Source organism: Crocodylus siamensis, chromosome 2 (genome assembly GCF_052110815.1).
Source record: "Crocodylus siamensis isolate JL-2025a chromosome 2, ASM5211081v1, whole genome shotgun sequence".
Taxonomy (NCBI): Eukaryota; Metazoa; Chordata; order Crocodylia; family Crocodylidae; genus Crocodylus; species Crocodylus siamensis.
This window is the reverse complement of record NC_143396.1, coordinates 98,911,407-98,927,874: the sequence shown is the minus strand read 5'-3', so window position 1 is coordinate 98,927,874 and position 16,468 is coordinate 98,911,407. Positions and strand designations below refer to the sequence as shown.

At 47.7% G+C, this 16,468-nt stretch overlaps 2 protein-coding genes across 9 annotated transcripts in view; one reads left to right on the top strand and one right to left on the bottom strand.

Moving 5' to 3' along the window:
- The window catches only part of INPP4B (inositol polyphosphate-4-phosphatase type II B), a 613,602-nt gene that overhangs the window by 249,041 nt on the left and 348,093 nt on the right, over window positions 1-16,468 (bottom strand). The gene's annotated exons all lie outside the window — the stretch shown is intronic.
- Window positions 9,556-16,468, top strand: part of LOC149870553 (uncharacterized) — a 36,405-nt gene continuing 29,492 nt past the window's right edge. Inside the window, exons 1-3 of the mRNA XM_090034460.1 lie at window positions 9,556-9,584; window positions 13,512-13,683; window positions 14,230-14,766. Coding sequence (XP_089890586.1) covers window positions 9,556-9,584; window positions 13,512-13,683; window positions 14,230-14,766 — 738 coding nt within the window. The remainder of the gene's footprint in view (window positions 9,585-13,511; window positions 13,684-14,229; window positions 14,767-16,468) is intronic.

The following is a 16,468-nucleotide window of genomic DNA, read 5'->3' as shown; positions in this document are numbered from 1 at the left end:
GGCCCACGCTGTTCAACATCTTCATCAGCAATTTGCATGAGGGGGTAAAAAGCACCCTGTTCAAATTTGCTGATGACACTAAGATGTGGGGGGATGTGGGCACACTAGAAGGAAGCATCAGGCTTCAAACAGACCTAGACAGGCTACAAGGGTGGGCGGATGTGAATAGGATGGGATTCAACACTGACAAGTGCAAGGTGATGCATCTGGGGAGGAACAACCGGCACCATACCTACAGGTTGGGAAACTCCCCTCTTGTCAGCATAGAGGCGGAAAAGGATCTTGGAGTCATAACTGACTCCAAGATGAACATGGGCCGGCAGTGTGGAGAGGCAGTAAGGAAGGCCAACCATACCCTGTCATGCATCCACAGATGCATCTCAAGCAGGTCCAAAGAGGTGACCTCTATGCAGCACTGGTCAGGCCGCAACTGGAGTACTGCATTCAGTTCTGGGCGCCGCACTTCAAGAGGGATGTGGACAGCATGGAGAGGGTCCAGAGGAGGGTCACTCACACGATCAGGGGCCAGCAGGGCAGCCCCTATGAGGAGAGGCTAGGGGACCTGAACCTGTTCAGCCTCCAAAAGAGAAGGCTGAGGGGGGATCTAGTGGCCTGTTATAAACTAGTCAGGGGGGATCAGTAGGCATTGGGGGAGTCACTGTTCCCCCGTGCACTGCCAGAAGTGACCAGGAATAACGGTCACAAGCTGGTAGAGGGCAGGTTTAGGCTGGATATCAGGAAGCATTACTTCACAGTCAGGGCGGCTAGGATCTGGAACCAACTTCCAAGAGAACTGGTCCTGGCTCCTACCCTGGGGGGTTTTAAAAGGAGGTTGGATGAACATCTTGCTGGGGTTGTTTGACCCCAGTATTATTTCCTGCCATGGCGGGGGGTTGGACTAGATGATCTACTCAGGTCCCTTCCAACCCTAGAAACTATGAAACTATTATTGGGTAGCCAAAAGGCAGAAGAAATACAATAGAAACCTGATAAAGAAGGAACAAGTTTGTTCAGAAGATCTTTATCATCTGTGAAGTCTGACCCCACAGTTCCTGTGTTCGAAGGACATCTACCCCACAACTTACAAGGTAAGCTTGGGAACAGAAATGCATTAGCTTATTTGACATGAAGTACCAGGGACTTAAAACAGACAATGACTTCATAGTCTATTATAATCTACCTGATACTCACTAACCTTTGCACTTCACAGGTGATAACAGTCCTCTTGAACAATCTTGTTCCTCTTTTATCAGGTTTTTACTGCATCTCTGCTGCCTGTTGGCAACCTGATACTTTCTGTTGTATCCTGTTTTCATTTACATACAGATTTATATGAGCTTTTATTCTGCCGCTTAGTTTGCTGTTTCTGCTCCTGTCCCAGAGGCCTGAAGATGGGTGCGATGATACTCAAAAGCTTACCTATATATATATATCTCTAACCCAGCAATGCAGATGGTCACCCACAAGAATTTCTGCCACTTTTAAAGTTTTGGGGTTTTTTAAGTTTTTTAAAGTTTTATTGTCTAAAGACAGCTTCTCTGAGGCCAATGATGGACATCCAAGGAGGTTAAAGTATTCTCTGAGGGGCTTCTGAGTGTTTCTGAACTTGATGTCAAATCAGTGTCCATTCATTCTTTTATGCGGAGATTGCCTTCTTGGCTCAGTGGGCAATGTAAGATGAAGATCTGGGATAAAAGTCATAAAGTACAAAAAGGATTCATGGCTATGCTAAAAAAAAAATCAGAGCTGGTACAAATACTCCAGAGCACCAGTGAAACTGAGGCATAAAAATATTTGCAGGCAATTATTGTTTTGTCTGGATCTGAATATTTATTGGGAGTATTTAAGGAAAGGAGTATCTTACTATGTCTTTCTGCTGCTCCTATCATGCATTACTGAGGAGATCCACAAGTTTGGAGCACTTGGAAAGGGAATGTGTCAACACTACTCATGGGAGACCCACAGCAGTAAGGCTCCAATTGTGTGAAGCGGTAATAGAGACAGGAACTGGTCCAAGGAAGCATACCAGCTAAGACAGGGAAAGAAACAACCACTCAGACCAACAGAAGCACTACTGGGACGCTGTGCCATAGATTTATTATTTACAAGTCAAGGCATGGATATCTTTGAGAAAAAAAGCCAACAAGCATGAAGAGAAGATGGAAGGGAGATATAACAGCAAGAACAAAACCTTCTCCATAAATTGCTAAAATCTGATGAATTCCCTCTCTTACCAGTTGTTGAAATGGGTTAGCACATTTATTCTAAAATTTACTAAGCACTTTTGAAAAATAGAAAATTCATTTCTGTGTGCTCAATTTTGCATATTGTGGGCCTTACCCTATTTAAAATGCATTCAACATTCCTCTAAACAGTGTCACTGTAATTCTGAACATACTAAGAGTTGCTATGAATTGAAAGGTACGTGAAAGGTAGGTCCTTTACATCTGTGTTTACATCTAAACATTCCTAGCTCTTAGAAGTATAAAGAGCAATTCAATTAAGCAATTCAATTAAACTATACAAATACATTTCAAGCATTAAATATAAAAACATTCTTGCTCTTGCATACAACTCAAGACCTTCCAGTTCTTTACTCAGCATTTCCATAAACGTTCTGGCTTGAGGGAGCACTTGAAAGCTAGAATCTTAAAATTTTAAATTCTCTGCAGATGGAGCAGTCCTGTCCCTAGCAAATATGCTGCTCTATTTAAACTTCCTTTAAAAGTGGATATTCTTGCTTTGCTGGTGCCTAGAGATACAGAGTATACAGACACTTTAAAGTTCAAAAGCATTTTGAAGAACCTATTTTTGCATCATAAAGTTAGAGTGCTAACCTGTTTTTATTCCCTGAGGAGGAAACAGCAAAGAGAACTGTCACAAAATTTACCAATCAAAAAAGCTAAATATTTTGATATTTTCTGTTTAAGTGAATCTCAGTGTAAGCCTTCTACAGTAATTCTCCTATCCCAATATACCTTAGCCTTGCTATGGAGAGTCTACCTCCTAGGTTATATCAATACTAGAGTGTCTCAGCTCAAAATTCTCACCAGAGTTACCACCAGTACAACTCCACAAAGGCATTACCTAAAATGGGTTTAATACCACATCAATTAAATCAGCACCATCAAAAACAAAGGTTATTTTTGGTCAATAAATAAGAAAAGCAACAATAAAAACATACCACACAAAAAACACTCTCTCTCCAGTCTCTCAGTTCTAATCCTCAAAAGGAATTTACAAAAAACCTTTCACAGGCAAACCTATGAACCTCACTTCATCAACCTACTGGATACAAAAATCATGTACTACATATAAACACTGGATTTATGACGCATTATAACTCGCCTAACATCCGACTCCCCAGGTACCTCTCAATTATTTACCAGCTACATTCATCCCCCTTTTCCCAGCCTGTCTCTCACCCACCGATTCTTCAATTTACATTTTCACTGACTGGATTTCTTCCATCCATACAAGCCTCTAGCTTCTTTACTAATTGTTCCATCCAGGAAGAGCATATACCAACTTCAGATGCTTCCTCAGCCTGATGAAGGGTACTTAAACCTGAAAGCTTGCAAAGAAGAATTTTTCCAAATATCTGAGTTGGTCAAATAAAAGATACTAGATTTATCCAAAGAACCTTGTTTGCCTATCACTTGCACTGTATTTCTGAGGTGATGAAAACATTAAGAGCTCAGGTATGAATCAGAAAGAAAAATATATAAAATTATTTCTTTGGAAATTTTATTCACCTACACAAGTAAGTATTCCACAGCCTCAAGAAAATGGTCCAGTCCAAGTCTAGAAATAAATGTTGCACCTGTGCACACAGATGTGTCTAAGTGTACTAGCAGCCTTCTAAATTAGTTTTGGATTTTAAACATTGCAAAGCTTATAGAACTCACATTTTAAAATCTACTTCTAAAATAGACACTGCTCACCAATTAGATCCACAGGCAGAGAAAAATAACGTGTTTGGTTTACTGTGAAAGGGAAACTGTGTAGAATAAGATTTTTTTTCTTTTTTAAACATGGATACTGGGGTAGGAGGCAAGGTTAGTACCAGAGCCACTCCTGGTTCACTCCACCTAGACTGAACAGGGAGTGAATCTGAAGTACACACAGTCACAGCTCTTAAAGTGTTTTATTTCTTTTGCTTTATATACTGCTAGTGTTACCATATTTCTAGGATCAAAAAAAAAGGGGGAGGCAGGGAGCTGGGGGGGTGTATATGATTATGAGGGGCGAGGGGCCAGTAATATACTTGTGCCCTGCCTCTGTCCCTCTGTCCCACTCCTAATCCCCTGCCCCCCAGCCCTGCTGGTGCCCCTTATTCCAAACACAGCCCTGACCCTCCAGCACTGTCGGTATCCCTCATTCCCGACCTGCAGCACCCTGCCCCACAGCCTTGCCATTGCCCCTCACTCCTAACCCAGAGCTCCCTGGCCCCCCAACACTGCTGCCCACGCAGCTCCAGCGCATGTGCACACACATACAGAGCAGAGAAGAGCAGGTGACCCCTGACAGCTAATCACCTTGCCTGCTGCTCCCAGCCCCAAGCAGCCAAGCTGGTTCAGCCCGGGAAAAGTAGAGACTGAGCAAAAACATGGACATTTGCTCCCATTTTAAAAACCCACCCGGACCCAAGGACAGGGGGCAAAAAAAGAGGACATGTCCAGGAAAACCCAGACGCATGGTAACTTTATATACTGCTAGTTCCTGACAGCCCCTCCTCAGAGCTTACCTGTGACTCAGGCTGATAGAATTTTAGCTCCTCTGCATCACTGCTGGGCCTGCACACTACGGAAAGGTCACACATCTCAGTTCTACAAAAGGTCTTAAACTATCTGACAGAAATTGTGAAAAAAGGTCAGTGACATATTCTGATAATATGGATGAGAGGTAGTTTTCTTCTTAAAACAAAAAGCAATAGTACTTTTGGGTTTGATTGTCAGTCAACTCTGCTAATTAAAAGGTGATTTTTTTTTTCCTAAAATAAGGGTATTTCTAAGTAAATCCACCCCTCATGATCGTTATAAACAACGAGTGAAGTAATTATAAACTAAACAGATTGGGAGGGCTACATTTTAAGCTTCTGATTATTTTTTCACTTAAGTGGGCAGGTTTCTGGCTACCAGAAAGAATTCAGTTTTCACAGCCAGTAGTCCTACTCTCCTAGATAATGGTCCTTCTGTTAGAAATATTATTAAAAATGCATTATCAATAGTATTGTTAAAACAGCTGTTAGCTCCCATTAATAGTGTTGTCAAAATAAGCACGGCTGCCAGCTCTTTTTGTCTCCCTGGTGTAAGAAGGAGGGGGTTGGAGGGAAGGATACTAAGGGTTCTTTGTACTAAGGTATCACTCTCTCTTTGTTTTGCAAATTTACTATCTCTTTGTTACAGTAAAGCATATACTCCTCAGCTTTTCTCATGCAGATAAGAGTAAATTGCAATTCTAGCCTTGAAGGCAGGAGAGGTTTGAACTTTTATAAACTGAAGTGCTTTCTGGGCAAGCGCAATAAGCTAATACATATTAAGCCTATCCGCCCCGCATACTTAAGTAGTTAATTATAATACACATGCGATGTATGATGTGACGTATTCACATACATGTTTGTATGAACCGGAAATGAGTTGTAAGAGTTCCTGCTTCTGTACACGTGCTCAGGAGAGAGGGGATAAAAGCCTGCTGAGAAGTGTTCCCCGGGGGCAGAGTGTTTGATCTTTTGTCTTCTCTCTCTGACCCTATTTGCAAATATATACCTTTTGTATCACCAACAATGTGTGCCTAAAGGATCATTATTCATTGAGCCTCCAAAGAAACGAACCGTGATTTTTACATCACTTCCAATATGACAGGCACGGAGCTGTCACCCTAGGAGTATAATTATTTAAGCTTCTTTTACAAAAACAAGGACACTGGGCCAGTCCATTGCACCGTTGCCTTTTTTTTGCCTGTTGTGGACATTCAGCCAATCCACATGTTCCTTAAGGCAGCAAGGAATTTTCTCACTGGTGTTCAAAGGTGTCATTTTTAGGAGCCTGAAGCACACAGAAATCTAGTGAGTCAATCAGACATACCCAGCTTTTGAAAGGGGAGTACTCCTTGACCCCGAGAAGGGCAAAATTTCGTATTAAAATCAGGAGTATACCAGTTGGAAGGCTTCTGGAGCATCTGTGGAGTAGCAGCTAGAGAAGAGAAGATATTTCTGCTGTTTTTGGCCTAGCATTATAAGTGTTGTATAGGACGCTTACTGCACACTAGGGTCATGTACTAGCATCGAAACCAACAAGTGTCCATCTGTTATTTGCAGCTAACCAAAACAAAAGGAAACATGTTACAGTTGCCAATTGAAATTGCTAAATTATTAATTAAATGGTCTCTATAGGCAACCAATAAAGGCAGAGCTTACCCATGTAAACTGTACCACTGCAGTCTAAGGAATCCTATGCCAGACTAATAGCTGCAGCCTCAGACCCAATAATGACAAGCCCTGTAGCATTCTGCAGCTCCCAGTCAAATCATGATGTGACAAGGCTGGATTTAAAGGGCCCGTCAAAGGAAAAAAAGCCCCAATTGAGCTTAGGGAGCAGCGTGAGATGCACAGGTGAAAGCCCGTCATGCCCCCACACCCTGAAGCCCCCAGCGACCCCCAACAGCCGCAGAGTGCCCCGCCGGCCCCCAGCACAGCCAGAGGTAAGCAGGACCCATGGTGGGAGGGGACTAGCCCAGCTCAGCTGCAGGGAGGCAGCTGACAGGAGCCGAGGAGGGTCTCGTCCCATCCCAGCTCCTACTTCACGTGGTCCCCCAGGGAGCCATGCAACCAGAGCCTTGAGAACAGGCACACTTGTCTGCCCGGCATGTGAGTTAGTGTGGAGTCTACACAGGAGGGTAAGCGGGAGGGCCCGAGGCCCTGCCAGTGCACCCTAGGGAAGCCAGTCCCATCAGCAGCCGGCCTACCAGTGGCATCATGTGGATGGGCACGTGCCGCACCCCAAGGGTCCCCTCAAAGTTTGCAGTCTCTCCCTCTGGCACCTCAGAGGCCTCCACCCAGATGGAACCCATGGTTCTGGGCTCCACACAGACAGAGCCTCTGGCTCTCAGCTGCGGGGGCTGCCTGACAGTTTTTCAGGCTCTGGGATCTGGGAACACAGCCACCTCCCCTTGTAAGGTCTGCTCCCTTTTCGGGTTTCTAGCACACCAGCTAGAGGAGCTCCAGTCCGCAGTCCAGAGACTGTGTGCCATCAGGGATGGTGAGCAGGAGACTGACTTCTACTGCCAGGCTCTTCAACCCCTGGAGGCAGAGGGTAGACCAAGGTCACCTCCTAGGACAAGGGTGGACTCGAGGATCTCCCATACTGTCCAGTCAGGGGGGTTGGACCAAAGTGATCAAAGGTCCCAAGGCCTGCTGAACCAAGGTTCCGCCTGCTGGAGCTTTGCAACAGGTATAAACCTCTTGCAGCCCCAGCAGAGTCTGCTAAGCTTCCAGCTCTTGCAGGCAATGCAGGCTCAACTGTAGCTACAACCCCTGCCCTCCCCAAGACAAAAAGCAAAGTGTTTGTTGTGGAAGACTCCATCCTGAGGGGGACTGAGGGGGCAATCTGCTGCCCTGACCCCTTAGCCTGGGAAGTCTGCTGTTTCCCAGGAGCCCGTATCTGAGACATTGCAGAGAGGATCCCTAAGCTCCTCCAGCCCACTGACCACTACCCTATGCTCCTTATTCTTGTGGGCATTAATGACATGGCTCAGAGCAATCTCACCCAGGTCATGAAGCACTACAGGGATTTCGGACCCAGGGTTAAGGGGCTGGGGGCGCATGTGGTATTTTCCTTGATGATCCCAGTTTCCGGCTATGGGCTGAGGAGGGAGAGGAGGATTGAGGTAGTAAACCAAAGACTGCGGCGCTGGTGTCATCATGAAGGCTTTGGCTTCCATGACCACAGTCCACTCTTTGCTGAAAGGCAGTGAGCTGGTGGGAAGGGACAGCCTCCACTTCTCTGCTGGGGAGGAGGCTCTTCTCAGCCAGACTGGCTGACTTGCTCCATCGGGCTTTAAACTAAGCCCGCTGGGGGACAGGGGGACTACCACCACTGCTGGCCCACTGAGCAGCCCTTGCAAAGCCAGCAGGCCAAGGCACTCTAAGGAGCCCACCCCTGCCCCAGCCCTTGAACAATCTGTGGGCAAGGCAAGGGCCCCCAAAGGGACCCTTGCCTGCCTGTACACAAATGCCAGGAGCTCGGGGAATAAACAAGAGGAACTTGTCCTCCTGCTCAATGCAAACAATTATGAAGTCATATGAATAACAGAGACCTGGTGGGACTCCACCCACAACTGGGCTACAGGTATAGATGGCTATTCCTTGTACAGGAGACTGAGTGGAGAAAAGCGGCAGGGGTGTAGCTCTCTATGTCAAGGAAAGCTATGTATCCCTGCAAGCTGACATTGGCACGCAGGGTGGATGACTGGAGACCCTCTCGGTTAAAATCCATGGGGAACACGGCACAGGGGACACAATGCCCCCCTACCCAGGGTCAAAAGCTTGACCCTGTTGGCCAAGGAATTGGCTGAGGCCGCATGCTCCTGGTCCGTAGCTGTCATGGGAAACTTCAACTACCAAGACATCTCATTGGAAGAGTGCTCGGTCAAATCTGAATGGTAGCAAAACTTTCTCACATGCGTGGATGAGCTCTATCTGACTCAAGAAGTCTATGGGCTGACGAGAGGTAAAGCGCTGCTCGACCTGGTAGTGGCAATGGGAGATGACCTTATTAGAGACCTAACGATCAAAGGGAAGCTGGGTGACAGTGACCACAAGCCGATCACCTTTACCATCCACCTTAAAGCTGGCAAGTCAGTCAGCAATACAGAAGTCCTCCACTTCAGGAAAGCTGACTTTGACAAGATCAGGAGGCTTATCAGAGAGGCCCTAAGGAACCACAACCCAAAGCCTTCAGGATGAGTGGTTGCTCCTCAAGGGTGCGATCCTGGATGCACAAGCAAAGTCTATCCCATCCTGGAGGAAAAGCAGCAAAAGGGCACAGCAGCCCCCTTGGCTCTGCAGGACAATAGCGGACCTCCTGCATCTGAAAAGAAAGGCCTACGAAGGATGGAGGACAGGATCAACCTCCAAGGAGGAATATGGACCTGGAGGGAATGAACCAGGAAAGCCAAGGCTCTGACTGAACTCCAACTAGCTACAAGTATCAAGGATAATTAAAAGTCCTTTTTTAGATAGGTGGGGAGCTGGAGGAAAAGCAAGGGCAATATTGGACCCCTGCTAAACCAGATGGGACAACTAACAACTGACGCCCAGGAAAACGCCAACTTGCTAAGTGGGTACTTTGCATCAGCTTTTCACCAGTCCCGAGGGATAACCCTGCCCATTATGGGACAGGAAGGCCTGGGTAAGGGACGTTCCTTACCCTCCATCAGTGCTGACCTTTTGAAGGAACACCTTGAGAAGCTGGATATCTTCAAGTCAGCCTGCCTTGACAGTTTACATCCCAGGGTACTCAAGCAGCTGACAAGCATCATAGCCCAGCCCCTGGCATGGATCTTCGAGAACTGCTGGCTCTCTGGTAAAGTGCCTAAAGATTAGAAGAAGGCCAATGTGGTGCCTGTCTTCAAAAAAGGGAGGAAAGTGGATCCAGCTAACTACAGGCCCATCAGCCTGACCTCTATCGCAGGGAAGGTCTTAGAAAAGATTATCAAAGAGATCTTTCTTAACAGACTGCCTGATGACAACATCCTGAGGGATAGCCAGCGCAGGTTTGTTGCAGGTAGGTCTTGCTTGACCAATCTTATTTCCTTTTATGACCAGGTGACCTATCACCTGGACAAGGGGGAAAGAGATTGATGTCACATATCTTGACATTAAAAAAGCCTTTGATCTGGTATCCCATGGTCACCTCTTAGCAAAACTGACCAACTGAGGCACGGCTTCACCACGATCCACTGGGGAATTGGCTCCATGGTTGGACCCAGAGGGTGGTGGTTGACGGAAGTCAAATGCCGTGGTGTACTGTGACCATTGGGGTCCCCCAAGGCTCTGTCCTTGGACCTGTATTGTTCAACATCTTCATTAAAGATGCGGACATTGGTATCAGAAGTGGACTGGCCAAGTCTGCCGACGACACCAAACTTTGGGGTAAAGCATCCACACCTGAGGACAGGAGGGAAATCCAAACTGACCTTGACAGGCTCAGCAAATGGGCAGATGAGAACCTGACGGTGTTTAACACCTAAAAATGCAAGGTTCTCCACCCTGGGAAGAAAAACCTGCAGCATCCTTATAGGCTTGGCAGTGCTACATTGGCTAGCACTATGGAAGAAAGGGACTTGGGGTCATGATTGACCACAAGATGAACATGAGCCTTCGACGTGATGCTGCAGCTAGTAAAGTGATCAAAATGCTGGCTTGCATCCATAGATGCTTCTCAAGCAAATCCCAGAATGTCATTCTCCCACTGTACTCTGCCTTGGTGAAGGCGCAGCTGCAGTACTGCGTCCAGTTTTGGGCTCCACAATTCAAAAAGGATGCGGAGAAGCTCGAGAGTGCAGGAGAGCCACGTGCATGATCAGAGGTCAGGAAAACAGACCTTATGATGAAAGGCTGAGAGCTATGAGAGTCTTCAGCTTGAAAAAGCACAGGCTCAGGGGTGATCTGGTGGCCACCTATAAGTTTATAAGGGGTGCTCACCAGGATCAGGGGAAAGACCTATTCACCAGAGCGCCCCAAAGGATGACAAGGTTGAAAGGTCACAAACTCCTCCATGACCGTTTCACGCTGGACATAAGGAAGAACTTCTCTACTGTCCAATCCCCGAAGGTTTGGAATAGACTGCCGCCGGAGGTGGTTCAAGCACTTGCTTTGAACGTCTTCAAGAGACATTTGGATGTTTATCTTGATAGGATCCTATGACCCCTGCTGGCTTCCTGCCCCTGGGGCAGGGGGCTGGACTCGATGATCTTCCGAGGTCCCTTCCAGCCCTAATGTCTATGAAATGTATGAAATCTATGAAGACAAAATATGTTCCTTTTAACATTATCAGTACTACAAGCTTGAAACGTTCCTCAAGAAATAAAAATTGTTCTAAAACAAGAAGTTTATTCAATTCCAGATGAGTCACCTTTTATGTAGATTGAAGCCTATATATTATTTTACATATCCCCAGAAGTTATGCTATGACGATTTTTCTGTTATGTAAACACTGTCCACTGGTGACAGAGATGCATTTATTTTCTCTTTTGAGAATGTGTTTTATGCTCTGGGATTAGAGGATATTTAAAACCTCTATACCCTAAATTAGGTACTTAAATCTATGTACACAGGTTGCCTAGATAATGGGACTGATTTTCAGTCTCCATTCTGTATTGAGAAAATGAAGTCACTTCTGACATCAAAGGGGATTCTGGGGTAGAGTAGGGCTTCTCTCAGGCTCTTCCTCCCTTTCATAACTGGTGATAATTACATTGGCCCTGATAATTTAGATGTATCCAGGATCAGATGCCAGTCTTCTAAGAGTTGGCTCCATATGCCATGGTGCTGTGATGTGAGCACCTATCTATATTAAAAACATGTTAATTACCTGTTCTCTTACTTAGTTACCTGACTTTCTGCTACCTACTAGTCCATCTTCAAACACCACACAGAATACACAAATGCCTTCTTACTGTTCAGAGCAGCTGCTATATCAGCTGCTGTTATGTGGTCCTGTATTGTATGTGCAGCAAAGATAAGATAAGTTTATTAACTACAGGATATGTAACAAAAAAACCTGGCAGCACGCTTTCTTCCCTCTCATTAGAAAGAGAAACAACACATATGGTTCATTATTTTGTTATCAGGAGACTGTATTCATAAAGCTTTCTATATGGAGTAGTCACAATGTTGATCTCAAAGGGAATTCTCAGAAAGATGGGTTTTCTTTACTTGAAAAATCTGAGTCATTGTACCATATCCTATATACATTTCCTGTACTGTCAACTTCCTTTTTAAGCATACATAGGATATGCAACATATGACAGTACTTTTACATAAGGAAGATTATGGTTCTGTAAAGTCTTAGCTGAAACTGAATAAGCTACAAGCCTTCTATTTGAAGCTGATAAGGAGGATCTGTAGAAGGATAGTGATAGCATGACCATGGAAAGCAATTATTTTAAATGCTTATATTTTTGGTTCACAAAAATCTGAATAAAGCATTAAGGTGAGTATTTCAAAGATGAACTTGTTCATTTATTTCAGAACCTAGGTTTTCAGCGTACAAATGTATGAGACCTACCATGAACATCAAATAAATTTAAATATTTGGGTAAAATAAAACAACAAAAGCACTAAAAAGGTTCACGCATCTGAATGTCTGAATCTTAAGATCTTTAGAAGCAAGTGGCAGATGTGCTTTGGATTCTATCTTGTAAACTCTTTTTAAAAAAATTATACAGTCATTGAGAAGAAAAAAAAGTCACCATTTATGCCTGACCCTGATCTACTGTTCTTGTTCTACAACTCCAAGGCTACGGACAGATATTAAAAAAGCCTGAGCCTGAATTGATTCAATCTTTGCAGGTTAGGCTGAATCAGTTGGTAACTGAACAGATATCCCATAAATTCAGGCACATGCCTGCAGTGGCTCAGGCTAGAAGCCAGGGAGTGCTAGAGCAGCTTTCCCTTCTCTTCCTCAGTGCTGAGCTGAAGCGGGTGTGGCCAGGCTCAGGCAAGACACTTTGATTAGGGAGGGATAACCCCCACCCTTCTGACTAGCCCAGCAGGGAATTGATATCATAGTGTTTATCACCCCATTAAGAAAACAACAGAGGGACATTACCAGCTACCTGCTGATTCTGCTTTGTCCTGTCTGCCACAGTGTGGACTGTAGCCAGCATGTGGTTTGCTAGGTGATGTTGAGAGATGTCTGTTTAAGGCAGAGGGGATGAGGGATCCCTGCTTAGCAGGGAGCTGGGAGGGTTAGGGCGGGAGCAAAGGGAAGCCCGGCAGATGCCTGCAGTTTCTGCCAGACCTCCAGCCAGGGAGCAGAAGCATGGGGCCAACACATCCCTGCTGTGGAGCAGAGAGCCTCACCCAGCCCAGAGAGCATGCCAGGACACTGGGGGAATCCAATTTAATTTAAACCAGCAAGAGGTCTGAGACAGACATTGCGTAATCTAGTTTGACCCAAATCAGTTAAGTCTGATACTACATTCAACCAGATTTATTTCAAACCAGTTTCAGCTATTTTCAAACTGTTTATATATACTGTTTATCTGTTCTGTTACAGGTTTAAACCAGTTTCTGGTCATTTCAACTGGTTCATGTGTAATGTCTGTCCCTAGCCCAAAGGTAGCTATGATGCTGACAGGACCAGAATGTAACATGGTGTCTCAATATCATTACAAGATCTACAGTTTACCAAAAATAAAAGAACGACTATTATCACCACAAGAAAAGGAGGAAAATACAACGGGTAATTCAAACCGCCTCCTTTATAAACGGCGGTTTGACGTAGCTTCCGCCACTTGGAGGTCAGGAGCAGCGGGGAGAAGAGGGACTCAGGCGCACGTGTGTCCTTCCCACACGTGTGCCTCCTTTCTGGACCCGGAGCGGAGGAGAGTGCAGCAGTAGAAGCGGCGGCGGCGAGCGGAGCAGCTGAGGGGCCAGCAGCAGCTGATCCCCCTAAGGTAAGTGGGGCTGAGGGACTGAGGGGCCGGCGCAGCTGAGCCGGATCCGGAGGGGAAGCCCCCCGGGTCCCTCTTAGCTGAGCCGGTAGGGAGCCGCGCTCCCGAGCCGCGCGAACAGAGCGCGCAAACAGGCGCGGTCTGTAAGAGCGCGCCGGCGTTTGCGGCGGCGTTCGCGCCGGCGGGCGAGCAGGCGGGGCCCAGAGGCTGACCCCTGCTCTGCTAGTAAGGGCAGCAACTCCTGCGATGGTGTCGACACGGAGTTCTGCCAGGGCCCCTGCCCGGGGGGCGCGGCCTTCCCGGGGCTTGTCCGAGGCCTCCACCCAGACAGAGCCCTCGGGGGGGCTGCCGTCCTCCAACCCCCTGGCCTGCGGGAACTGCCTGGCAAGGTCTGGGGGGGCAGGGACTGGGGACTCCTGCACCTGTCCTGTAGGTATCCGCCTTAGGACCCTGGAGGAGCGGGTGCAGGAGCTCCTGGAGGAGGTTAGCAGGCTGAGGGGAATCCGTGAGGCAGAGGAGGAAATTGATAGGTATTTTCTTTCTCTGCAGGGTGATACAACAGAGGAGAGGGCAGACCGGGATGAGCCCTCCACCGCTGAGTGGCAGACAGTCTCCCGCGCCAGAGCTATTAACCATGTTGCGGCACCAGTTCCTCCTGTCCATCTGGAGAACAGATATGAGGTCCTGGCAGCCCTGGAGGAGGAGGGAGCAGTGGAAGATTCCAGGGAGGAGACTTTGTGCACACAATGTCCTGTGCGGGCGGCGGGAGTCAAGAGGCCTAAGAGGAGGAAGCGTCGCGTCATCGTGATTGGTGACTCCATCCTGAGAGGTACGGAGGGCCCCATCTGTCGCCAGGATCCCTCAGCACGTGAGGTATACTGCCTGCCCGGAGCGAAGATTCAGGATGTGAAGGGGATGCTCCAGTCCATCATCCAGCCCTCCGATTATTACCCCATGGTCCTTGTCCATGTGGGTACTAACGATGCAGCCAGGAGAGCCCCTGATCGCCTGATGGAGGACTACCATGCTCTGGGAGGCGTGCTGAGGGAGATGGGCGCACAGGCGGTCTTCTCTTCCATCCTGCCAGTGAGCGGACGCGGCAGACGTCATGAGATGTACATTGCGGAGACCAACTGGAGGCTACAGGAATGGTGCTTCGAGGCGGGCTTTGGCTTCCTCAGCCATGACCGGCACATCGTGATGAGAGACATGCTGGGATGGGATGGGCTCCACCTTTCCCCTAAAGGTAAGCGTGTGTTCTCTTCCAGGTTGGTGAACCTCCTTCGGCGGGCTTTAAACTAGGCTCGTCGGGGGAGGGGGAAGATGAGGGCGGAGGAGACGATGAGATACCAGGCCCAGCAACAGCCAGCGAGCCCAGACCAATGGTCAAAACGGAGAAACAGGTAAGCGTTGGGGGACGGGGCATTGCTGAGACTAGGGGGTCAGTGGGCACAACCGCTGAAGGCCTCAAATGCCTCTACACGAATGCTCGAAGTATGGGGAAGAAGCAGGAGGAACTCGCCCTCCTCCTAGCTGTCACCAGCCCTGACATAGTAGGGATCACAGAAACGTGGTGGGACTCATCGCATGACTGGGCGGTGAGTGTTAAGGGCTATAGGCTATACAGGAAGGACAGGATAGGAAGGAAAGGTGGAGGAGTAGCACTCTACATCAAGGAGGAATATACTTCCTCGTTAATTAGCATGGGGGTAGAGGGGGGGCACTCTGAGGTGCTCTGGGTTAGAGTAAAAGGCAGTCCAGGGGAGAGAGACTTAACGGTGGGAGTCTACTATAGACCTCCCAACCAGGGAGAAGAGCTCGACCTGGAATTCTTAGGTCAGCTTACAGAGGCAGTGAGGGCTAAGGATGTGGTCATCATGGGGGACCTGAACTTCCCAGACATCTGCTGGGAGGAGCAGTCAGCCAAGTCTGATCGCTCACGTCGGTTCTTAGCCAGACTGCAGGACCTCCATCTAACCCAGGAGGTGCACAGTCCCACCAGGGGAGACGCCTTGTTGGACCTAGTGCTGGCCACGGGTGATGACCTGGTGAGGGGGCTGCGGGTGATGGGCCACCTGGGAGACAGTGATCATCGCTTGCTGGAATTCACCATCCAGCGTAAGGTGGCAAAGGGCTGCAGCAAGGCAACAGCCCTAGACTTTAGGAGGGCTGACTTCAACAAGCTAAGGAGGATAGTTGGGGAAGCGCTGAGGACCCAGAGGGGAAGGGAATCAGATGTCGAAGGGGAGTGGTTGCTCCTTAAGGAGACGATCCTCCATGCCCAAAGGGAGGTAATCCCAACAAGGGTCAAAGGGAGCAGGAGGGCACATAAACCCCCATGGCTCACTAAGAGCATCCGGGAATGTCTCCTTGCTAAAAGGGAGGCATATACCCAATGGAGAGATGGGGTCATCGCCAAGAAGGACTATGTTATAGTCGCCCGAGGATGTAGGGGGGCAGTCAGGAGGGCCAAGGCAGAGTTGGAGATAGGACTAGCTTCCCGGATTAAGGACAATAAGAAGTCCTTCTTCAAATACATAGGGGGTAAAAAGAGGGTCCCGGGTAATGTGGGGCCCCTGCAGGACACGATGGGCAACTTAGTCATCACGCCAGATGACAAAGCTAACATATTTAACGATTTCTTTGCCTCTGTCTTCCTAAGTAGGGACCAGTTCAGCCACCTCCCTGCTGGGCCCTCCTCGGGCCCCGGGAGAGACACGCCTGGGCCAGGGGTTAGCGAGGAGTTAGTTAGGGTACTTCTGGAGAAGCTGGACGTGTTCAAGTCCGC